Source organism: Lampris incognitus, chromosome 19, assembly GCF_029633865.1.
Source record: "Lampris incognitus isolate fLamInc1 chromosome 19, fLamInc1.hap2, whole genome shotgun sequence".
Taxonomy (NCBI): domain Eukaryota; kingdom Metazoa; phylum Chordata; class Actinopteri; order Lampriformes; family Lampridae; genus Lampris; species Lampris incognitus.
The window spans coordinates 12250570-12275046 of NC_079229.1; the positions used below are offsets into that span (position 1 = coordinate 12250570).

Below are 24477 nucleotides of genomic sequence, written 5' to 3' on the forward strand. Positions count from 1 at the left end.
CCAGGGTGTCTCGCCACCTGCCACCCAATGACTGCTGGGATAGGCTCCAGCATCCCCTCGACCCTGAGACCAGGATAAGGGGTTGGGATAATGGATGGATGGATGGATATATTGAGTGCGGTTCCCTCAAATGAAGCGATGAAATCTGAATGGATCAGAAACACTTGATACGTTTTGATGAAGTCAATTATAAAACATAGTCTTATTAATTCAGACCTGCAGTGTAGCCAGTTGTAAGTTGGTTTTATATACAGGAAGTCCCCGGGTTACGACCGAGTTCCGTTTTTGAGTCTGTTCTTAAATCGAATTTGTATGTAAGTCGTAACAGTTACGTACAGTTCACATCTAGCGTGAGTTAGTCAAACATTACCCTCGTGTTACCTCCAGCTTGGTCGGGCATCCCTACAGAAAATAAATAAAAAAATTTAAAAAGGGTTTGCATACTGTGACTTAGTAAAAGGTGCTTTTAGGTTGGTACGAATGAATATGAAGGCTGCTCTCTAGGGTAGACTGGACACCCACCTCACTTGTTAGACAGTCTACCTTGCCAAATCAGGAATCCATCAACAGTATCTATCCATCCTCTACACCCGGTTAATCCAATTTAAGGCTATCCCTGCAGATACTGGACAGAAAGCAGGGAGACACCCTGGACAGGTCATCGGTCTCTCTCTCTCTCTCACACACACACACACACACACGCACACAAAACCAGAGGGGGCCGTGCCTATAGTCCCCGGGTCCTATATTCCCCGGGTCGGGGAACATAGGAGCCTTTCGAAAAAAAAGGGTCCCATATTCCCCGTTTTCCCCTAAAAAGGTCCTATAATCCCCGTTGCAATAGACACCGGGGAACATAGAACCCTCTTTTGGAAAAAGGGTCCTATATTCCCCGCTGTTTCCAGGGGAACATAGGACCTTTTTCCAAATAAAGGGTCCTATATTCCCCGCTATTGCCAATCGAGGAACAAACCGGGGAACTTAGAACCCTTTTTGCAAATTATTTCCTTAACGGGTCCAAAATAATAAAAACTGGGGTCATGGCTGAGTTGTAGGCTACGATAATCTATTCCTCCGCTGATTAAATTAGGCCGTATTACCATTGTTGTATATCGCAGGCCACCTTGAGTGCGTATCCAAATTCGGCCTAGAGGAGGCTGTAATTTGCTTTATTGTTATTTCTTACCAATATTTACTGCAGTAGGCCTAGTTAGTTGGCTCTCCGGCTCAGCATGGACAGTCGGCAATCAACGCAAGTTTGTCTTGCAGTAGGCCCGCCTACCAGTATAACCTAGCCATTTCCACCTTCGCTCAAAGTTCAATTTGCACAGCACTGGACACTTCAGCCACTTTCTTGTTACTTTGCAGTTCGTTTTCCATATTACATCACTTGGCAGACTTTCTTTCAAAAAGACTTTAATGATGAACTTTTTAGGCAGAGAACTTAGACCAGGACTTGGGAATTTAGGACCAGCACAAAGTATCCATCAACGGGGGCCGCCTACCTTACACAATAGGCTAATTGCCTAATAATAATAATATGTGCTTCTCAAAAAACTAAAGGCTTGTGGAGGTGCTAAACCAAAAACATGAATCAAACACGAACATCAAAGGATGTAAGGTAACACTCACCAAATGGTAAAAAAAATAACACAGGCAGTCCTCTATTTCACCATTTTATTGTTTGGCATCAGTCATTAAGGTTTCTGAAGAAGACCACCCGGCCAAGTTATTGACTGATGCCAAACAATGAAATGGTAAAATAGAGAATTGTGTCTTTTTTTTCATTTGATGAGTGCTACCTTACATCCTTTGATGTTCTTCTTTAATAATAATAATAATAATAATAATAATAGCCTAATTATAAAAGAGGCCTAATAACAAATAACAATTACAGGCATAATACTATCAATAGTAACACTGATAATAGGCTATTAATAACAAAATGCTTCTAGTAAAAGCTTGGCTGAAAAAGGGTTGGTCTATGGCAGAAGCCCCCCAGAAAAGACATGGTCTAAAACAAAAATCTCCAAGGCCTAACTAGCCTAACGTTAAGGCTTTTTTCTTCTTCAAAAAAGCAAAATGAGTAGTCCTAGCCCATTAGGCTACTCAACAAAGAGGGGCTAAAACCTCTACTCAGCCTATCTGAAAATGTGGTGGCTTACAGCCCTCCAATATGATTCCAAATCTCTGTGACCAGCATCCAGTTGACCCTTGAGCCGCAGGAGACGGGCCTCCAACCTCCTCCACTTGGGCTTCCGCCTTGGGGGAGCATCTCCTCGCTCCGCTATCTCCAGCCTTTCCTCTGCCAGGGTTTGCTGGTCCTTAATGTGGCGCAGAAACATCCAAAGGGATGGGTGGCGCACTTGGACCGCATCATTTAGAGTGCGATGATAAGCTACAAAAACAAAAACAAGAGGTTATTCATGTAAACTGTTAAAGAAATGTGAATATGCTGAACACGTTGACAGTGGCTTGATAAACATGAATGCATAATACAGCTTTAGGACTGTAGGCCTTTGTGTGATGTAGACCTCCAAAAATTATGCTGGATTGTGTTAAACTGAGTTTTAAAATGAAAGTTAAACACATAGCCTATGGTGAATTCCACAGCTAATTGATGGAAACAATGTAGATTCATCAAGCTTTAAGAGTATCTAAAGCAATGGTTGACTGTGAGTCCTACACTGATGCTATATTATTTTTTTAAATAATGATACAAATAATCGACTAAAAACAGTATAGCCTAATTTACACAACCATAATCATACAATAGGCCTACGTTATCATAGCCTGCACGCTTCTGTGGTGTCACATGAAAATGTTAAGCGTGTTATGGGCCACACATCAAAAATAAAGTCTGTTCGCTGATTATTCAATAAATCAGAAAATAAGTCTTAGTCACTTACACTCAACGTGGTTGTTGGTCCTTTGCTCCATGTTGCGTGCATAGACGTTCCACATTGGATGTGGGAAGAGGGCTCCATCGTGGACGTATGTGTTCCCGACATACTGCAGGAAGTCATGCAGCTCTGGATGGTCCCGCTGGACGCGCCTCGTGTCTGGGTGGTGAACGAGCAGGGCGAAGTTGCCTTGAACTGTGTCCAGTGGTAGGTGGCCGAGTGCCATCACCTTGCGGATGACTGCTGCCAACTGAAGGTCATCCCGGAATGCAGTAGTCAGTCCAAGTCTTTGCACCCTCTTCCACAGGGCTTGACTGAAATGGAAGTAGCATCCACTCACTTGTGCCCTTGGAAGTTCTGTTTCCAGCGCATTGATAAGCGCCTGTTCAAAGTCGCATATGACCTTTTGAGGTGCCCAGTGGTGCTGCGTAATCCTCCTGGTTTCCCGTTTGATGCAATTTGAGCACCTGCCGGTAGTGCCCAATTGTGCGCTGGCCCATCAGCGCATGCACAAGAGGGATAACGAAGCCATGCATGTTTCCAAGTACTGTAAAAACTTGGCTGAAGGGGCGGGGGCACGTTCTGAACGTTGCATCCATATATATGGTTCCACAGCCTCGCAGCTTCCTGATGTTTCCCTCTGTGGCAAACACAGCGATAGCCCACTCGTTGTCTTGGTGCAGGAGGAACTGTTCCCTGTCCCATGTTTCAGCCCATGTACCTTCGATGACGACATCCTCAAGTGTAGCTTGAATCGGGGGCGTGACTGCTGCGCGTGCTCTGGCCATAACAGTCCTTACAGACTGGAATCCTTGTGTTGGTGGTCTGTCGCCGCCACGTTGGATTTGACGTTGCCGATGCTGCAGGACCCTTTGCGCATTATAGATCCTTCTGATTGGGACTGTTGGCTCCCTCGCAACTTCTGCACGGTGCACCATTTCTCCGTCAGGGGGATGCACGTGTTCCCCAACATCGTGCACAATAATGTTAGCATCCACGTCCTCCACTTCAAATCTATTTGTGATCAGTGGCACTCTACAGTTCCACCTCCAGCACCTCCATCTAATGGTGTCTTGATTTGTGCGGTGCTTCTGATATCTGAAGTTCTCATGTACCAACACTTTGCCCCCTCGATCACCATCCATAACTATCGCCATTGTTTGTCTTCTTGTAGGCTAGTAAGCACATGACAGTGAGTCCACGAGTTATCACCGATAACAACCGATTGTTGCAAATTGTTGCAAGTTGGCGAGCGGTTTAGACATTGGTGAATTTTGATCATGTGGTTTAGAACGCCAGGAAACTTGCGTGCAGATGACCACACATCCACGACAAGTTTTAAATATTTCCAAACTCGAAATCATGTGTGCATTTGGCTATTTATAAATTATTTTTCGAGCAATATGTGTTTTGTGATTCAGCTTTAGCGTTGTTGATTAGCCTTTCATTCATATTTTGTCAAAAAGGCGTATTCATTAGCCTAGGCCTATGTCCCGTTATTTCTGTAGCATACAGCATCTTAGAATCTTAAGAGACCAGGCAGATATTGTTATTATTTTGTTATTACCATGCTATATTAGCCTACTTTATAATTATAAATATTTCAATTTTAATTGTTATTATTATTATTATCATCATCATCATCATCATTATTATTATTATTATTAGGCTATTATTATTATCATTATTGTCATTATTATTATGTTATTATTATTATCATTACAATTATGATGCTTAAAGGGCCTTACTGAGCAGATGGTTTCTATCTAATATCTGTCAGATGCTTTTCCCAATAAGCTGATGTGGTTATGATGGGAACAACGGCTTTCTAGCGAACATAGAAGAAGTGGGTCGGAATTGGCCTATTGTCGATATCAGCTAGCTTTCGCAGGAGTCTATCCCTGGTACAATGCACTAGACCTCTGGGAGATGGACTGCTGAGGACGGAACACAACACCTATCCTCAGCTCCCAGCACTTCTCGCACAATGTGCTACTCATACGCTGAGTTGGCGGCACCCGGGATCGAACTTACAACCTTGCGATCCATAGGCGAGAGCTCTACCGACTGAGCTATGCCCGGGTACAGTTGCTCAAGGAGCATAGGCTTACTATATTACATTCAGACACAGACGAGCCAGCTCACCTACTCGGCGAGGCGCATTTTCCTCGATAAGTGACACATTTCACGCATAAATATCAGAGAACTACCGGGGTGGGTTATGCGCCCAAATATAGGCTATAGCCTAATAAGTTGAAATTGGTTTAGTGTCGAAAGTTTCCACATACTTTAGCCAACCTGGACTTTGTGAATTCGTTTTTGTGATATAAAAATAGAAATCGTATGATTCATTGTCTTCTTAATAATCTGCCCTAAATAATGCATCATTGAAAATGCACTTTTTGCGCCAAACAGCGTCAAACCTGCTGACCGGGGAACATAGGACCTTTCTTTATAAAAAGGGTCCTATGTTCCCCGGGTGCCCTAGGGGAACATAGGACCCTTTTTATAAAGAAAGGTCCTATGTTCCCCTGCACATACAAAACGGGGAACATAGGACCCTTTTGGGGAAAAGTTGGGAATATAGGGCCCTCTGTATACAAAAAGGTCCGATATTCCCCGGTCTCATACAAAGCGGGGAACATAGGACCCGGGGACTATAGGACCCGGGGACTATAGGGAGGACCCCAACCAGGGTACCTGGAGGAAACACATACAAACAAGGGACCATCCAAACTCCACACATATGGACTGGTCTCAGACCCTCTTGCTGTGAGGCCACAGTGCTAACCACTGAGCCGTTCTGCTGACCAGTGATACGTTCTCCAATATAAATGCAGTGCAATTCATGACCATCTTGTCATGTATAAGCTACAACCTTTGTAGTGAGGGCAATCCAGCCTTTGCTTGTTGAGACAATGACACAGAGCCTCATCTAGCACTGGCCTTGGCATGATTCCAACCTCATCCACATGGTAGATGTCTTCTATATTCACTAAGTTCACCTTCCCTGTTGGAAAACTGCCATGGTGGGGCTTCGGTACTCCTCAGCTCATTCCCATCAATTTAATAAATCATGGGAGATCGCCAAGATCAACAGAAGGGCCTCGCCAAACAGCCACAGATGAGGGGTTGGGTGGCCATCGTTGTGCGCCTGCAGCCCGAGTCCACGCTGGTTGTGCTGTGGTACCAGTTCATTGCATGGTAAATGTAGCCCTGCTCTTAGGAAGGGTATCATTTATGGTTTTTTACGGGATCGGGCTGTGTTCATCCCGCTACAAATGTTTTCTGTGAACTCGCGTCCCATTCCCGCGGACTACGCTTCGGTTGGGTTGATCATTACCACACAGCAAAGGCGTGCTCATCAAATGTAAAGTAACATGTGTGCCCAAATTTGTAAAATTAACCGTTCAGTTACACGGAGGCTTCAGAGGGTGTTCAACCCCCACTGATCATCCCCACTGATCATGTCTTGTTTTGCTGCGCTGCTAAGAGAAATATGTTCACAAGAGATTTCTTTTGGACTCCTGCAGAACTCACTCTCTGTGTCAAAAACCAAAACCTGACAATTAAACTTGAAAAGTATTCACTCCCTTTGCATTAACAACTTAAATTGAGCCAGGTGTGGGGCGTCCGAGTGGCGTGGCGGTCTATTCCGTTGCCTACCAACATGGGGATCGCCGGTTCGAATCCCCGCGTTACCTCCGGCTTGGTCAAGCGTCCCTGCAGACACAATTGGCCGTGTTTGCAGATGGGAAGCCGGATATGGATGTGTCCTGGTCGCTGTACTAGCGCCCCCTCTGGTCAGTCAGGGCACCTGTTCGAGGGGGAACTGGGAGGAATAGCGTGATCTTCCCACGCGCTACGTCCCCCTGGTGAAACTCCTCACTGTCGGGTGAAAACAAACGTCTGGCGACTCCACATGTATCGGAGGAGGCATGTGGTAGTCTGCAGCCCTCCCCGGATCGGCAGAGGGGGTGGAGCAGCGACCGGGATGGCTCGGAAGAGTGGGGTAATTGGCCAGGTACAATTGGGGAGAAAAGGGGGGGGGGATCCAAAAACAAAAAACAGTTGAGCTCTGTGACCTGAAAGCAAAGCAGTGTTTGGCACAAACCCAGGTCGCACCATCCCTCCCGTCCAACATGGAGGCAGCATTGTGTTATGGGGTTGCTGGGGAGCTTGTCACCATCAAGATGAATGGAGTCAAACACAGGTAGGTCCTTGTAGAACCTGTTTCAGTCAGCAACAGAGCTGTTTTTAAGATGAAGATTCACGTTCCAACAGGAGAAATGACCCAAAAAGCACACACAAAAAACTACCACGCCAAGGCTTGAAAACAGAAAGTTAATATTCTGGAATGGCTTAAATCACACCAAGTCTGTGGTATGAACTGAAAACTGATGTCAGCTGACACATTGCATTTTAATTTGGCACAGTTGGAACAAATGTATGTGATGATGAAATAGGCAAAAATTCCAGTCTTATTGTACAACGCTCACACAGACATACCTGAGGAGACTGGTGGTGGCAACTACTGTCACTGGCCTGTCTTCAAGGTATTTAATCCATGGGGGTGAATACGTTTTTGTACATCCGAAATTCTTTACTCTGCTCATTTTTGAATAAACAAAGTTATTGAATAAAGTATTTTTGCTTCTAATTTGTCTCAAGTGAAGAAAAAAAATCCCTCAATGCATTAAAATCTGAAGGTGCAACAGGGAAAAATCTTTGAAAAAGCACGAGGGGGTGAATACACCCTAAAGCCACTGCATTCAAGGGCATCCGGGTAGCATAGCGGTCTATTCCATTGCCTACCAACACAGGGATCACCAGTTCAAATCCCCGCGTTACCTCCGGCTTGGTCGGGCGTCCCTACGGACACAATTGGCTGTGTCTGTGGATGGGAAGTCAGATGTGGGTATGTGTCCTGGTCGCTGTACTAGCGCCTTCTCTGGTCGGTCGGGGCGCCTGTTCGGGGGGAGGGGGAACTGGCTACGCCCCCCTGGTGAAACTCCTCACTGTCAGGTGAAAAGAAGCTTCTGGCGACTCCACATGTATCGGGAGAAGGCATGTGGTAGTCTGCAGCCCTCCCCAGATCGGCAGAGGTGGTGGAGCAGCGACTGAGATGGCTCGTAAGAGTGGGATAATACGCCGGATACAATTGGGGAGAAATGGAGGGGGGGCACTCACTGTATTCCAAAAGTTTACAGCACCTTTGTAAAATTGTGAGGCAGATGCAGCATGTGTGTGGGTTTCTTACCCAGATCCTCAGAGAGCAGTCTTATAAATAGCCCCAGATGTCAGGCCACAGCACAAACTTTTGCCCTTTTCTTCCCCTCCTTCTCTTATTGGTGCAGTTTTAAACAGTTTGCCCTCCATTTAGACCATGTTCTTCCTGCCTACTGAGCCACATCCAGGAACAGGACATGGATCACAAAGGAAACATAAACAGAGGGGTAACAATGCTTTGTATTTTACACCCAATCTGCACCCCCCTCCCCCCCGGGTGACTTTTACAAACAAAATATATGTTACCAGACCAACAGAAACAACATACCACCAGCATCATGGAATACTACCTTTTCTCTAATGCAAGGGTGATAATTAAGAGCACATAAAACATTCTGACAGGAATTCTTTAGCACCTTGCTATTTGCTGACGACACTGTGCTATGTTGCCCGTCATTACTACAACCCTGCTCGAAAAGAGACAACTATCACATGTCCATGTGACACGTGACCAGCGTTTTGAAGGCCTTGACATTCAAGCATGGTTTGTTTTCTTCTTTACCTTGCCATGTGACTGTTTCAAAGTTTCTATGGAAAACTGGAAAATCAAGTTGATCTAATGCTAGGAACATTTATTTAACTGTAGGTTTCATACACAGACTCTTGCCAGGTGAAGAAGGTTCTCTTATGCGGAAAGTTTTTCTGGATTCCTGTTTTTGAACAGCTCTTGCATGGCAGAAGCTGCTTTCTTTACAGTCCCTACAATAACAAGTTTTGTTTTTTTTGCAAAGTAATTTCAATACGTTGTTCCCTTCCAAACACTGTTCCCTGTTGTACCATTAAGGGAAAAAATACATGGTCAAACTATTCTTCCAAGGAAAATGGATTTGGGGTATTTGTCCCTCAGAGCTGCCCACTGCACAAAGAAGTAGGTGGAGAGCGGGTAGAGGATCTTTCCAGAGAGTGACAGAGTCTCTACTCGACATATGCTCTCAACATAAACAATCAGGACTTTCTTCAATCCCAGAATTCCGAGTAGGAGTCCTGCGGCACATATGGGGATGCAGGTCCCTGGGCCGTTGCACAGCACCTAAAACAACACACAGAAAAGACACATTCAGAGAGGATGGGTGGGCCGGGGGTGGGTGCGTAGCACATATACAAGACAGCGAGACACCCCAAAGCTTTTCTTTTCACAAGCGAAGAAGATCAGCAGGCTGGGCCTCGGCTCAATCGCTCTCAGAGAAAAGGAATGTGCTGAACTCTGCTGGGCCTGGATAGACAGTCTGAGGATAAAGGGAGGGAGGGCAGCGAGACAGACACAGGAAAAGAAAGAACCGTTAAGAGGGGATTCACAGCGAGGGTACAAGAGGTAAGGCACAGACCAAGGGGGTAGAGGAAGAAACAGAAGGGAAAGAAAAGGAGAGGAGAGCGATCCTAGAATTTCCAAATGCCTTCTGGGCAGAAAGAGTGCGAGGGAGTGGAGGTGAGGGGAGTGGGGGATTTACGGGAAAGCAGACAAAAACGGCTGTGGAATTGTGGGTCCACTGGGTCTGGAGAAGTCATCATAAAGTCGTGCCATACAGACGCAGCAGTCTGGACACACACGCACACACACAGACAGACACACACACAGTAATGTCCTCTCCATGCTGCTCTGGAAATTAAGGTATTAGGCTCCGTAGAGCGTATGGAAAAGTCATGACACTTATACAATTCTCGTACGGAGTCAGGAAATATAAATAGGTCGACACTTAAAATGTAGAACAATCATCCAACAGCCAACAGAGTGACTGCGGGAATACGGAGAGTAAAAAAGAGCAGGCAGACAGCCTTGCACAACAGCAGAAGCTGGTGGTAGTAGTTATTATTGGTAGAAACCACAGAGCTCCCCCAACCACAATAATATATTTTGAAATTGTGTTAAAATGTAGTTATGTCCAAAACTTTTGACACAGTTAAGGGTGAAAAGGTTAACACTGGTGGTGAACTGTGGGCAGCTAAATGTTAAAAGGTGGCAAAAAGGCATTGTATGTCACTCGGGTGTCTGCTGTTCTGTTAACCAACAGGTTGTGTCAAAGTCACCCCTCAGATACAATTAACTGCAAAGTTGACAAAGTAGGGGCGTCCGGGTAGCATGGTGGTCTATTCCGTTGCCTACCAACATGGGGATCGCCGGTTCGAATCCCCGCGTTACCTCCGGCTTGGTCAAGCGTCCCTGCAGACACAATTGGCCGTGTTTGCAGATGGGAAGCCGGATATGGATGTGTCCTGGTCGCTGTACCAACCCCCCCCCCCCCGGTCAGTCAGGGCACCTGTTCGAGGGGGGGGGGGAATAGCGTGATGCTCCCACACGCTACATCCCCCTGGTGAAACTCCTCACTGTCAGGTGAAAAGAAGTGGCTGGTGACTCCACATGTATTGGAGGAGGCATGTGGTAGTCTGCAGCCCTCCCCGGGTCGGCAGGGGGATGGAGCAGCGGCTGGGACGGCTCGGAAGAGTGGAGTAATTGGCCAAGTACAATTGGGAGAAAAAGAGGGAAAAATACCCCCCCCCCAAAAAAAGAAGCCTTATTTTGCTCAGCCAATTGATCGTTCGCCTACTAAAGTAGGATTAGGCCTCAGAAGCGGTATGAGTATGGCACCAGGAGGCAACAGCCACACATCAAAATGAATTGTCTCATATCAATTGTTGATATTTCACATATCACTGTCGGTCCAGTTCCTGGCGATGACACTGTTGTCAGCTACCAGCAGAACTGTGCCTCTTTGTCCCTACGGTTGCACTTTCAGCAGCCACAGGGTTTTTATGGGACGCCGTCTGTTTGCTGCCTGGTTCTAACCAGAAAGACACAGCACCCATCCTTCTTCGTGCAGGCGCTGAAACTTTTCCCACACAAAGTATGCTTTCAACACAGAATAAATCACACAGGTACACATAATTACTGCTTAGCTGTACAGTGACTTCTTTTTTTATTGTTGGATCTCTCTTATGGCATGGTGGTGCAGTGTTAGCGCAGTTGCCTCATAGCAAGAAGGTCCTGGTTTCGAACCCCGGGGTAGTCCAACCTTGGGGATTGTCCCGGGTCGTCCTCTGTGTGGAGTTTGCATGTTCTCCCCGTGTCTGCATGGGTTTCTTCCAGGTGCTCCGGTTTCCTCCAACAGTCCAAAGACATGTAGGTAAGGTGAATCGGCTGTACTAAATTGTCCCTAGGTGTGAGTGTGTGTGTGTCGGTCCTGTGATGGCCTGGCGACCTGTCCAGGGTGTCTCCTCACCTGCTGCCCAATGACTGCTGGGATAGGCTCCAGCATCCCCTCGACCCCAATTGGGACAAGCAGCTTGGATAATGGATCCATGGATAGATGGATGGATGGCTCTCTCTTGTCTCCGGATGGCATGGTGTTATGTCATTGTTAGGACGGTGCCATGTCCTGGATGGCCTCACAGGCTGGGCTGCATTCAGTGCACTTGGCAGGGTTTTTGTGTTCAGCTCCTGAACATTGTTGTGTGGTCTTTTCTGTCCCCCTACCGTTGCATGTTATGTGCAGAGGAGCCAGAGAGAACTGTTTGTCAGCTTCAATATGAGAGTGTTTCAAACAAAGCAGACATGAAACACACAAACTACTTTTATATTTACTTTATAATAGTGGGTAGGTAACATTCTTTATATGCTCAGTGACATACAAGCTGGTCAACAGGTATCAGATAGATATATATATATATATGTATATATATATATATATATATATGATATTTGATATATATATAACAATTATATATATGATATTTGATATATATGATATATATTATATCTATTAAATATAATATTCAATATATGTATATTTTATCCATATATATAATATATATAACAATAATATATATAATACATAATAGATTTTATATATCATATTCACGATTTTTTTCAGCTTCTTCACAGATCAATGAAATAAGAAGTTGAGTAGTAGTTTGCAGATAGCTGATAACCATTTTTTAAAAATAAAATTGCCCATGTTACCAAGCACAGTGCCAATATAAAACTGGCTGCTGCTCTGGTATAGCCGACTGCTGTTTTCTCCTGATTTCCTACATTAAATGCACTTATTGTAAGTCGTTTTGGATGAAAGCATCAGCTACATGACTGAAATGTAACGTAACGTAATGTAATGTAATGTAATGTAATGAAACCCACGTTTTAGTGGTTTGTGATGGGTGGGGACAAATCCAACTTTGCCACACAAGTTCATTATTGCACCTTGTCTATAAAACATGCAACCTGACATACTGGTCGGCAGTTTAGTTTGTCGTCTCTCGTCAGTACAAAACAAGTGTACAAGCTGAAGAGCGCTTTTTTCCCCCCGTGTCCTGTAAAAAGCGGCGTTTTGTGTAAAGCCGATCTTTAGCGTCTCTGCATTCATAAACTTGGCTAGAACATTCCTGGCGTGCCTCTCCTGGCACTCCCTCCATGGTAACGTATTCTAGCATACGCTGACAGACCACCGCCTATCCCCCTGCAGTTTTCCACCATGTGTATGTGAGCGTGCCCTGGAGAGCCGCGACGACATCCAGATCACCAAAGCCCTCCATGTGTGTGTGTGTGTGTGTGTGTATATATATATATATATATATATATATATATATATATATATATGAGGTTAGAGACGGCATTGGAAAAACTCATTAATGAACACAACACACACACACATACACACACACAAACACAGTCCAGGCTCTCTATTTTATCAGGAGTGGAAACCAAGTAAGGAATGATGCTTTCTGGGAAGATGATTGCCATGTGTTTTGAGGATTCATCAGCCAGCACTCCACCAAAATAACAGGAACCACGGCGGTGCCAAGGCTGCGGCTTTGACAATCCCCAAGTCCGCCTCGGCACACTGAAACATCAGTGGAGGGAGATCAGACGATGACGTCCACCCTCAACGTCCACAATGGCTAAACTCAAACCAGTGAAACGAATCAACCGACCAGGACGAGCAGCCTGGGTGAATGTGAATCTATCAGCAAGCAGCCCCCACCCCCACCCCCAACACACACACACACAGCAGCCACCTACAAGCTGAATCACCATCACTCAGCCGGCTGAACGGCAGGTGTTAAAGAGATCAGCTCAGGCAGGGGGACGTCAGCGCTGCAGGAAAACAGTTTGGACTCAGAGCCACTTTCGACAAAGGCACCTGAGACGGGAACAGTTAAGAAGGAAACTCAACGCAGACACTTAGTGTGGGCAGGCGGGTGGGTGGGTTGCTTGTTTTGGCACCTTCTTATACAAATGGACTCTTAAAGTTGTCTTGATGCATGCTCAATAATCCAGGTGAGGAAATCACAGAGAGTTGAATCAGTTCATCTGAACACAACGTCCGAGGGAAACAGTTCCTCACTCATCTAGGTGACCTCTTCCATTTGAACCGACTGCAGGTATCCCCATCCTTTAACAGCACAACACCATCCTCTTGGCCAACGTCTGTTTGGTTTCCCCGATGTACAAGTCAAGTCACGGCAGTCCTCCCATACACTATATTGCTCCATTTATACTGGCGGACCTGATCCTTGGGCGGACCAAGTTCTGACAACTCTCATCATCCACTGGAGCACAAACTAGGAGTCATCAGGATGCTGTACCACTGAGCTGACAATGTCCCCACCGACACAGCGGCTGGGGAAGGGGAGAAATCCCATATTAAACAGGCCCTGGTTAAGTGTGGTTATCCTAACTGGGCATTTGTCAAAGCCAGGAAAACGTCCAAACAGTGCACCAGCCGATCTAAGAGGAGAAGGACAACAGCTGCCTAAGAGTAAACCAGTGGCGATTCTGTACGTGGCGGGAGTGTTGGAACAGTTGAGATGCATATTTTCCAAACACCGCGTCTTAGTTGCTTTCAAACTCCAAAACACACTGCACAAGAAGCTGGTCCACCCCAAGGATCAGGTCCCCCGGCACAAACAGAGCAATATAGTGTATGCTGTTAAGTACCAGGAGGATTGCCATGACTTGTACATTGGGGAAACTAAACAGACACTGGCCAAGAGGATGGCACAACACAGGAGAGCTAAAACATCAGACCAGGACTCCCCAGTCTACACTGTCTACAGTCTATACCATCTATAGGCCAGTGGCCACTCTTTCAAGGATGAGGATGTAAACATCCTTGATAGGGAGGAATGCTAGTTTGAACAGGGAGTCAAAGAAACCATCTATGTGAAGAGGGAACGGCCACCCCTGAACCGGGGGGGGGGGCTGCTAAGATAACATCTGTCGCCATCTTACAATGCTGTGATTGCAACTATTCCCCAATCCTCTGTGAATAGTACACATGGCCGTTGCAACTCTCGTTAATGGTCACAGTAATTTGCATATGAAACTGGTCGTTGGTTTGGGTCGTTATGATACTGTATTGTTTATAAGGGTGGGCCATCTGCAGTCAGTTGAGACTGAAGAGGTCACTTAGATGATGATGAAACGTTTCAATAAACTTGTCCAGATGAACTGATTCAACTTTGTGTGATCTTCTATGGTTGGTTTTCATTTTGCTGCGGTCCGTTTGACGGTGCACCTGCACTACTGTTCTGTATGAAGGTGAACTCTCAGGGTACATTCAGCGTTTCTTCAGGTTCCACAGGAATATGAATTCGCCGAGAGAGCGTTTTACGAGGAGCTGACCCAGGTTCAACTCGTTTTATTTGTCGGATCATTCAGCAAGCATACTTACATGCGTGAGGTGGGCACTTCTGCTGAAGAACCGGTGGTTAGCACAGCTGCCCCCCCCCCTCCTGACACAAACATCTTGTTAAACGTGACAGATTCTGAAAGCTGAGACTGGTCTATGGCTCTGGATACAATAGAGGTGTCTGTTGAGACTTTGTTGAAACTGATGGCATGATAGAGACAAAGCCCCCCCCCTCCCCTCCCACTACCCTCAGTGTGAGGGGGAGATGACGCGAGTGACATTTCTTCAGCGACGTCATTTATCTGGGCCTGTTTTCCATTTTTCCCTACAGAAAAACTCAAAAAGACTAACGATCAGGTGTCCGGGTAGCGTAGTGGTCTATTCCGTTGCCTACCAACATGGGGATCGCCGGTTCGAATCCCTGTGTTACCTCCAGCTTGGCCGGGCGTCCCTTTAGACACAACTGGCCATGCGGGTGGGAAGCTGGATGTGGGTATGTGTCTTGGTCGCTGCACTGGCGCCTCCTTTGGTAGGTCGGGGCGCCTGTTCGGGGGGGGGGGGATAGCGTGATCCTCCCACGTGCTACGTCCCCCTGGTGAAACTCCTCACTGTCAGGTGAAAAGAAGCGGCTGGCGACTCCACATGTATGGGAGGAGGCATGTGGTAGTCTGCATCCCTCCCCGGATCGGCAGAGGGGGTTGAGCAGCGACCGGCACGGCTCAGAAGAGTTGGGTAATTGGCCGGGTACAATTGGGGAGAAAAGGGGGGGGTTCTCCCCCCCCCCAAAAAAAAGACTATCGATCAAATGAGAGCTGAGTTGACGGTCTTTTGACATCCACAAGCAAACACAGATGAGGAACGTCCTACTTGCTCCAGCGCCAGTTTTAACATGTTTTTTTAAACACTCAAACCCTGTTACGTGATCACAGTCGTTCTCTATGAACCACGAGGGCGACGAGTATGAGGAGGGGAAGGAGATCATATTAATGATCAGAATCTGGCCCTCGCTGAGTAAACAGGTCACTCCATTGTGCCGCTGCCTGATTGCTTAATAAAGTTAAGGTGAAACAGATGGTGGAGCCCTCCTGGAGCCTATGAGGGAAGTTGAAAACACAGCCGGGCCTTGCCCCAGAAGACACCAAGACTTGCACAGGACTATCTGAAGCCTGGGATCGGGCCTTTACTGTAAAACCTATGTTTGCCAAATGACTCACAATGTGGCCGACCGCTTTGTGTACACAGATCAGCCGACAGGTATCTCCATCTCTGAACAGTTATTTGTTTGACCTGTGTGACGGGACTGGAAACAGGCGAGTATAAGTGGCCAAATTTTGTGGCCAAATTTTACAGGACTGACAAAAAAACCCGCCCATTACTTTGAAATGTTGGCATATAATTTGGACGTTTATTTCAACTTGTATTGATGTCAGAAACTTGCTTCCGGCCCTATATATTGCAAATCAAAATCACTGACAAGTTTTGTAAGAATGAGAAGATTCAGCAAGGTGATGTTCCTCAAAACTGAGGTGACCAGCGAAGCGTTCATCCGTCTGGTCATAAATGATGGCCGGCCACATTTTAATGAAGCCTACGTTAAAAAATTGTGACTCTCTACAGCCTCGGTCTTTCTCTAGAGGACCAAGAAAAGCTGAAGTTCTGCTCTGGCCAGATAAGTAGGTTACTGGGCTACGAGACTGACCCACGGGAAACCTTTTGCGTTGACACATCTGGAGTTAATGGTGGTGGTGGTGGCTGGTAGGTAGCAGCGGCGGAGGGGTGGGAGGATGCATGCTTGCGTGTGAATGACTAAGTGTGTGATCTCACAAATGCCCTTTTATGGCTAACACACGCCTGAGAACCCCCCTAATCCAACCCCCACCCCTTCCCTGAGTCCCTCCTCCACTTTCCCCCTATTCCTCCAATCTCTCTGCACTGCCCCAAGCTATTTGGGGGGGGGAGTAATGTCTTCCCCCCCCCCCATCTCCTGTACCCCCATCTCTTCCTGCACAAACCCAGCCCAGCGGCACAGGCTACCCTGAAAAACACCCTGGTGGTGCTCTAAAAAAACAATAAAACAGTCAGCTCCTCGCTGTTCGAAATGGGAATTTGGAGTTGAAACGTCAACAGGCTGGGGTTATAGTAGCGCTGGAGGCGGTGGAGGTGGGCGGGGGGGGGGTTGCCGAAGAGCGGGGAGACAGAGAGCTTCTGCACCCCTATGCCGTCCTATGAAAAAAAAAAATCCAAACCACCATCTGCAAATGAAAAAGTAGACAGTGTTTGCCTCCAAAAACATAGCCTGAGATAAAGTCCACCGGGCAATAATAAAGGCGGGGGGGCATCTGGAAACTACCACTTTCAAGGCATACATTTTTCTCTTGGCAAGTTCGGGACTATGATTCTAAAATCTTGTAAAGAGTGGGAAATGAAAAGTGAAATGCAGGGTTGCTAGAAGAAGTGAGGGTCGACAAATGGTTAAACCCCCCCCTCCCTCCCTCCCCACACACACACACACACACAAAAAACAGCCCGGGGGCAACATGCCGCAGCCCAGTGCTATTATAATTCCAACAATATTACATTAATACTGTTTATTGCACCTCTTCCAAGCTACCGCTGGTCTGTAGTCAGTCCAAGTGGTCCTGCTACGCCCCACTTTCACTCCTTCCCTCCTCCTCCTCCTCCTCCTCCGCAGTACTCTCCCACAGGATGGAGTGGGGGGAAACCTGATGCTACAGCTCCTCTCTCGCCCCCTCTTTCTCTCTCCCTATCCTCTGTTTGTCTGTCTCTCTTGGCTGGGAGAACCAGTCAGGCCCTGCCACATCCTGCGAACAAGAGCCTTCTCTCCGGCCCCCGGCCTCGCACAACAACAGCAGAAAGGGGAGGACAGTGGGAGTGGAGAGGAAAAGAGAGGAGGAGGGAGTCAGGGGGCCTGATTTCTGTTCACTCCCGCTGAGGCCAAACTCATTGTCTCGCTCTCGCTCTCTCTCTCTCTCTCTTTGTGGGAAGTCAAAATGGAAAATATGGTGGCCTCACTGCGGTGCGCCGCCCAATATTTCAGCAGACTTCCCTGCTGCCATCTGATCTCGACGTGTTGTTAACTTCATCTTTCACAACTGCGTCCTACCCGGCGGTCCCCGGGCAGGAATCTCATTCTGCGTATTTGCACACACAAACTAATTGAAAACTGCGGGGGAAAATGTGGGGGTAACTGGTGGGTCCCGGGGGAGCCTGGCTCTGGAAATTGTCATGACACTTTACGAGTCTGACAAGGTACCCGGCAACTGGATTCACATGAACACTTTCTCTTCGCTGTTGTCGTGAAGTAGTAACCGGCATGATGCGCCGTAATGAAAGCTCAGTGTGACTGTTGCACACTTCAAGAAACGCCGGTTTGCATCTGCAGAACCTGCACTTTTGTCTGCAAATCCACCCTTCGCCTACCACCGGCATGACAAAACCGGTGGCATTTCTTACTTAAACAGAAATAAAGATGAATAATGAGTGGGGGGGGGGGGGCTAATATTACCAGCTGCGGAAGACATTTTGCACGCCGGGTCCAGAAGACCTTTTCACACTAGGCGAGAAAGCAGATTTATGGTTGACACAGTCGTAATCATTTAGCAGTCCACTGTCACTGACACAGAAGGACCCTACTCACGCAAACCCACTCGGTGACGAGCAGCGGCAGCCCGACACATTTAACTTTTCACATTGTGTGGATACTTTCATCCAAGTGACTCACAATAGAGTCAACAAATAGATATAATTTGGTGTCAGCTTTTAGCCATCTAATAGCTATAAACTGTATTAGAAACATATCATAGCAAAGACTGCATGTCACGGACAGGGAAAAGCGGCATCATTGGGGTAAAGGTTTCAAACTACAAACAGGCTGGACAACCACAAACCCGTGTAACAGTCAAGCTCTGGGACCACCTGTAGCCCTTTTAAGCTTTTGTTGAACGAAGCATGCAAGTTCGTAGCCCTAATGTGAGAAACGTTTGGCCTGGATGTCCGGGTGGCTATTCCGTTGCCTACCAACATGGGGATCTCCGGTTCGAATCCCCGTGTTACCTTCAGCTTGGTCCGGCATCCTTACAGACACAACTGGCTGTGTCTGTGGGTGGGAAGCTGGATGTGGGTATGTGTCCTGGTCGCTGTACTAGCGCCTCCTCTGGTCAGTCGGGGCACCTGTTCGGGAGGGAGCGGGAACTGGGGGGAATCCTCCCATGCATGATCCTCCCATGCGGGGGGAATCCTCCCATGCATGATCCTCCCATGCGCTCTGTCCCCCTGGTGAAACTCCTCACTGTCAGGTGAAAAGACGCGATTGGCGACTCCACATGTATCGGAAGAGACATGTGGTAGTCTGCAGCCCTCCCCGGATCAGCAGAGGGGGTGGAGCAGCGACCAGGACGGCTCAGAAGAGTGAGGTAATTGGCCAAATGCAATTGGGGAGAAAAAATCCACAAAAAAAAAAAAAAAAAAAAAGTTTGGCCTCTCTGAAATGGACACAGGTAGTAACCTTCCAAAATGGGTGAGCGGGAGTGTACATGTTGATATGGACTTGCAGGCTGACTCGGAGCAGTCCCTTAACTCACCTGGAGAGCCAGCAGCAACTTATTGAACTTAATGAGCATAGCACCCGGGACCTGGTATGTACGAACACAAAGTGAGGCCAGACATGCACATCTTGGCAGGCTGAAAATCAAGAGCACCACATCATTCTAGATCTTTTGTGATGGCTACCTTGCACTGGCTCGGGAGACCGGCGAGACACTAAAAGGGGGATTAGTAGAAGATAGAACAGAAGCTGATGGTTCAGTAGTTATTCCAGCAGGCTGCGGATGAATAACTCCACACTGGCTAAGTAAATCTGAACACCAACAACAGCCAGGGCGTTTTGGCAAGTCGCTGAAACCCCAAGTTACAAATTCCAGTGGGACTGCTCACCGAGCCACGGTGAAGCGCTGGGGTGGTGCACAGCAGCTCCCAAGTGTGCATGCTTGCAAGTGTGTGAACAAGTATTAAGCAAGTATTGAGGGTCAAATATAGCATACGCATGCTCAACAAACAAGTTAATAGGATACAAAATGAAAAATTATTCAAAAATACTGAACCCTGTACACACAAATACCGACAACAATGTGTATGGTCACATTGGCTGTTTCCCATTAAATATACCCACCACTACACAAAATAATGCAACCATTATTTTCGTATTATTGCATGTGTGTTCGCCAGCTATGTGAGATTCAACGGCCAGTTCCAAATGCTTGTAATATGGAGAGATTTAGCCAAGATTTATCTAATCAATCCATATCAGTGAAGATGCAACTGAACGTGCTGCAGCTGGCTGCCAGAGGTCACAGGGTTCACCCTCTGGCCAACGTACCATGTCTGGCTTAAGTCTGAAGACCAGGGGGACAGAGTAGAGCAGGGCGTTCAGGGTGCTCGCCACGGACGACCTCCAAGACTGGCACACTTCGCGGCTCCGCGGGATCCGATGGATGGTAAACTGGGTGGTGGTGGGGGGCAGGGGGTTACAAATGGCACATTAAAGAATTAGTTAACACCGACTGCCTAGTTTTCAAAGGCAAAATGTGTGATAAAGAAATTCAAGCTGACATCAAATAAGGAAAAATTATGCGCTTGGACTTTAAGTTGAAGCAGAAAACTAACAGTATTTATTAACCCAGACAAAATAAAAACCTGCCATCTGCTGGGGAAAGCTATGTTTGCTTCACAGACGGCCATATCAGCACACATTGACTTTTATGCATTTAGAATCTGAATCTGTTCAGTTAACCAAGTCAGTTTGCACATAAGAAGAATCTGCTTACATTAAACACCCAGGATGCAACATAATATAACATGAAAAGTAGCATATCTAAGACTGGTTCAGGGATGTGAACTCCATATAGGAAATATCAGGTCTCCTCCATACAGTGTGAAAACAACATCGACAGAAACAACAATTAGTAGCCCGTGAGTGTAAGAGATATTATCTAACAAGTTTACAAACTGGAAAAAATAAAATGGTAAAAGTGAGTAATACTGCAGTGGTGAGACACATTAACTGCTAATCACACAGATCTGGGGACTATCCCGTGTCAGTAGTGTAAGTACAGTATTTGTCGGCCAACTAAATATTCAGTAGTGAGGTAAATGTGGGATAAAAGCAGGAAACTATTCATTTGATGTCCACTGATGCTCATTGTTGTGCAGTAGTGTTGTGTGGAGGTTAGGTTATTAGGTTTTTAATAAGTTTCCTTTATTAGTCCCCTTGGGGAAATCCAGTTACTGCAAATTAACCCATCCTGGCTGTGATCTGTGGGCTGGGTTATTGACTAGCCCATCAATAAACCTACATGGTGCTACATTTACTGAGCAAGACCGATACCTTCGACTCGGGGTCTGCGTGTGCTTTTGTGCTTTCGAAGGTGCGGATTTTCTCCTCGCTCATCTTGTCGGTGTTCGCGATGACATAGTGTCGAGGGCTGTAGGACGGAGACAGGCTGTCCACTAGACGAAGTATCTCTGTGGTGTGACCTCCTTAAAAAAAAAAACAACAAAAAAACCCCACAAAGCAAGCCTTCCGAGTCAGCTGAAATGAAACACACATCAATGGTGAAGTCAAATGTAGCAATGTGTGTGTCTGATCACAAGTCTGGTTCTCATCAATCCCAACAAGGCATTCAGAATAGAAATCCCACTATGATCTCATGTCCTTTTCGCATCTTTGATTAAATTAAATAAGATACTTGGGGTCAACTGTCCAAAGTAATGGGGAGTGCAGAAGAGAGGTGAAGAAGAGAGTGCAGGCAGGGTGGAGTGGGTGGAAAAGAGTGTCAGGAGTGATTTGTGACAGAAGGGTACCAGTAAGAGTTAAAGGGAAGGTTTACAAGATGGTTGTGAGACCAGCTATGTTATATGGTTTGGAGACAGTGGCCCTGATGAAAAGACAGGAGGCGGAGCTGGAGGTGGCAGAGTTGAAGATGCTAAGATTTTCATTGGGAGTGACAAAGAAGGACAGGATTAGGAACGAGTACGTTAGAGGGACCGCTCAGGTTGGACGGTTTGGAGACAAAGCAAGAGAGGCAAGATTGAGATGGCTTGGACATGTGTGGAGGAGAGATGCTGGGTGCATTGGGGGAAGGATGCTGAATATGGAGCTGCCAGGGAAGAGGAAGGCCAAACAAAGAGGAGTTTTATGAATGTGGTGAGGGAGGACATGCAGGTGGCTGGTGTGACAGAGGAAGATGCAGAGGACAGGAAGAGATGGAAACGGATGATCCGCTCTGTCGACCCCTAACGGGAGCAGTCAAAAGTAGTAGCAGTAGATTAAACTGAATAATATGCAACAATACGGTTTTCATTGATATCATCCGATTTCATCACAAATTATCCCGTTTCCAGAGTAAATCTTTTACATTACTATTAAAATGTGGAACTAACTATTCTAAATTACAATTTCACATATCAAAACCCCTTCATCATGATAGATGAATGGAATTGTGTAAGAAGTACTTTTACATGTGACAAAGGAAATGCTGATATCTATGACTGAATTACTGAGATTTGTACATCGGCAAGAACTACTGAGAGCGCTGCTCTGAAAAGACACGGTTGTTGATATCTTCACTGATGATTTTAACTAGGCACAGTGTTTTGCTGCTCAAAATGCGACTGACGCAACTGACTGAGGGGTTCTCGTGGGGCGAAACTGTGAAAACTCTCCGCTAAGTTACGCAATCTTACATGACAAGATGAACCTGGTCAGATAAAAAGGATGGTGGCTTAGGGTTCACCGAGATGTGGCCATCCAGATCTGTCTGCTGTCTGGAGAGATGACGTAAGAGAAGGCGCTGAGTTTGGCGGCGTGTGTTGCCGAATTTTGCATATCCACAATAACATGCACCCCATCTAATCCATGGTATCACGGGAACGCGCATGCGTTCACTTAAAGCGGAATTTGGCTATTATAATTCCATCTAACGCCAGGAAAAGAAAGACGGCAACATACAGATTAGTTGCGTTTTTGCACCATTTTTCGATCATCAACGTGGTTTTACGATCAAAGCGTCATGCCGAAAGCACAAGTGTTCCCGGTTGTAATTCGCCTATTTTCGGTACACCACTTTGTTTGTAACCATATTATCAAGGAACGGAGAATTTATAATCTAAAAATGAAAGGGAAAAAAGATCATATTTGCTATATATCAGTGGCACCGCGGGAACGCGACATAAAACAAAGAAGGCATGGCACATACACTTAGGCACTGCAAGAGCTACAGCTTGTATTGATTTACAGGTGTACACACACCTGTGATCACAAACATACCCATTTTGTTGCTTTCTGTCCTCATGTACACAGGAGGTAAGTACTATTACAAATCATTTCAATACCCGTTATAACAGAGGTAATCTCAAACTGTGATACGGATTGTCATAGTCATATGCGCAAAGTGCCACAGTGCTAGCAGGGCTAGCCTGAATGCTAGCTGGCAGGACAGGTATGGAGTAGTAAATAGTATTGTTACCCGATCCAGCGACGACAAGCGAACACACGGGACCTTTCGCTCCGGGTCTGAACGTTGAGTCACTTTTTACAACAATGACCAACCGCAGAATAATCAAAAAGACAGCGAGTATAATGCCAAACAAGATCCCTGTCAGTGGAGACATGTCTGTGGTTACGGTAGCTCCACAGGACAGAAAGCTTGTTTTGTGACGGCTAGCAAACAGATTCGGCGGCACATTACCGCCACCTCCTGGACTTGGAGAGAGCGAGCGAGCGAGAGAGCGAGAGAGAGAGAGAGAGAGAGAGAGAGAGAGAGAGAGAGAGAGAGAGAGAGAGAGAGAGAGAGAGAGAGAGAGAGAGAGAGAGAGAGAGAGAGAGAGAGAGATAGAGAGAGCGTGTGAGCGTGAGTGTGTGTGTCCTCTTCTTCGTCTTCTTCATTTTTTTAAGGTTTATTGGCGGTTGCAAATGTGCAGAACTGTAGCAACTACAGAGGTGTAAAGCTGATCAGCCACAGCATGAAGATATGGGAAAGGGTAATAGAAGCTAGTAATAGAACCTGCCACACAGTCCAGAGCTTCTGGTTCTCCTCTAGGTTAAGAGGAGAGGTGATGATCAGCAGCAGCAGTATGGTTTCATGCCAGGAAAGAGCACCACAGATGTGAAGTTTGCTTTGAGAATGTTGATGGAGAAGTATAGAGAAGACCAGAAGGAGTGACATTGTGTCTTTGTAGCTTTAGAGAAAGCATATGACAGGGTGCCGAAAGAGGAGGTGTGGTATTGTATGAGGAAGTCTGGAGTTGCAGAGAAGTATGGAGGAGTGGTGCAGAATATGTATGAGGGCAGCGTGGCAATGGTGAGGTGTGTGGTTGGAATGACAGGTGGAGGTGGGATCACATCAAGGATTGGCTCTGAGCCCTTTCTTGTTTGCAATGGTAATGGACAGGTTGACGGACAAGATCAGGCAGGAGTCTCCGAAGACGATGATGTTCACGGATGACATTGTGATCTGTAGTGAGAGCAGGTTGCAGGTTGAGGAGAGCCTGGAGAGGTGGAGGTATGCACTGGAGAGAAGAGGAATGAAAGTCAGTAGGAGCAAGATGGAATACGTATGTGTGAATGAGAGGGAGGACAGTGGAAT

At 46.5% G+C, this 24477-nt stretch overlaps 1 protein-coding gene across 1 annotated transcript; it reads right to left on the reverse strand.

Annotated features, from left to right (window-relative positions):
• Window positions 1-7329: 7329 nt before the first annotated feature.
• On the reverse strand, window positions 7330-23513 carry alg14 (ALG14 UDP-N-acetylglucosaminyltransferase subunit). Its single transcript, XM_056299655.1, has 4 exons — window positions 23359-23513; window positions 21219-21370; window positions 20211-20333; window positions 7330-9222 (listed from the first exon to the last, which is right to left on the reverse strand). Exons 1-4 carry the CDS (start codon window positions 23501-23503, stop codon window positions 8992-8994), a joined length of 651 nt encoding a protein of 216 aa, XP_056155630.1. The 5' UTR covers window positions 23504-23513; the 3' UTR covers window positions 7330-8991.
• Between the last annotated feature and the right edge of the window lie 964 nt (window positions 23514-24477).

Bases quoted from the DNA above. Each gene is read 5' to 3' on its own strand.
- alg14 (XM_056299655.1), bottom strand. From the start codon at position 23,503: ATGTCTCCACTGACAGGGATCTTGTTTGGCATTATACTCGCTGTCTTT. The intron at 21,371-23,358 runs GTAACAATACTA...TTTTTTTTTAAG, and splicing joins GCTTGTCGTCGCTGGATCGG to GAGGTCACACCACAGAGATA. The intron at 9,223-20,210 runs GTACGTTGGCCA...GTGTTGTTTTAG, and splicing joins TCAGACTTAAGCCAGACATG to GTGCTGTGCAACGGCCCAGG.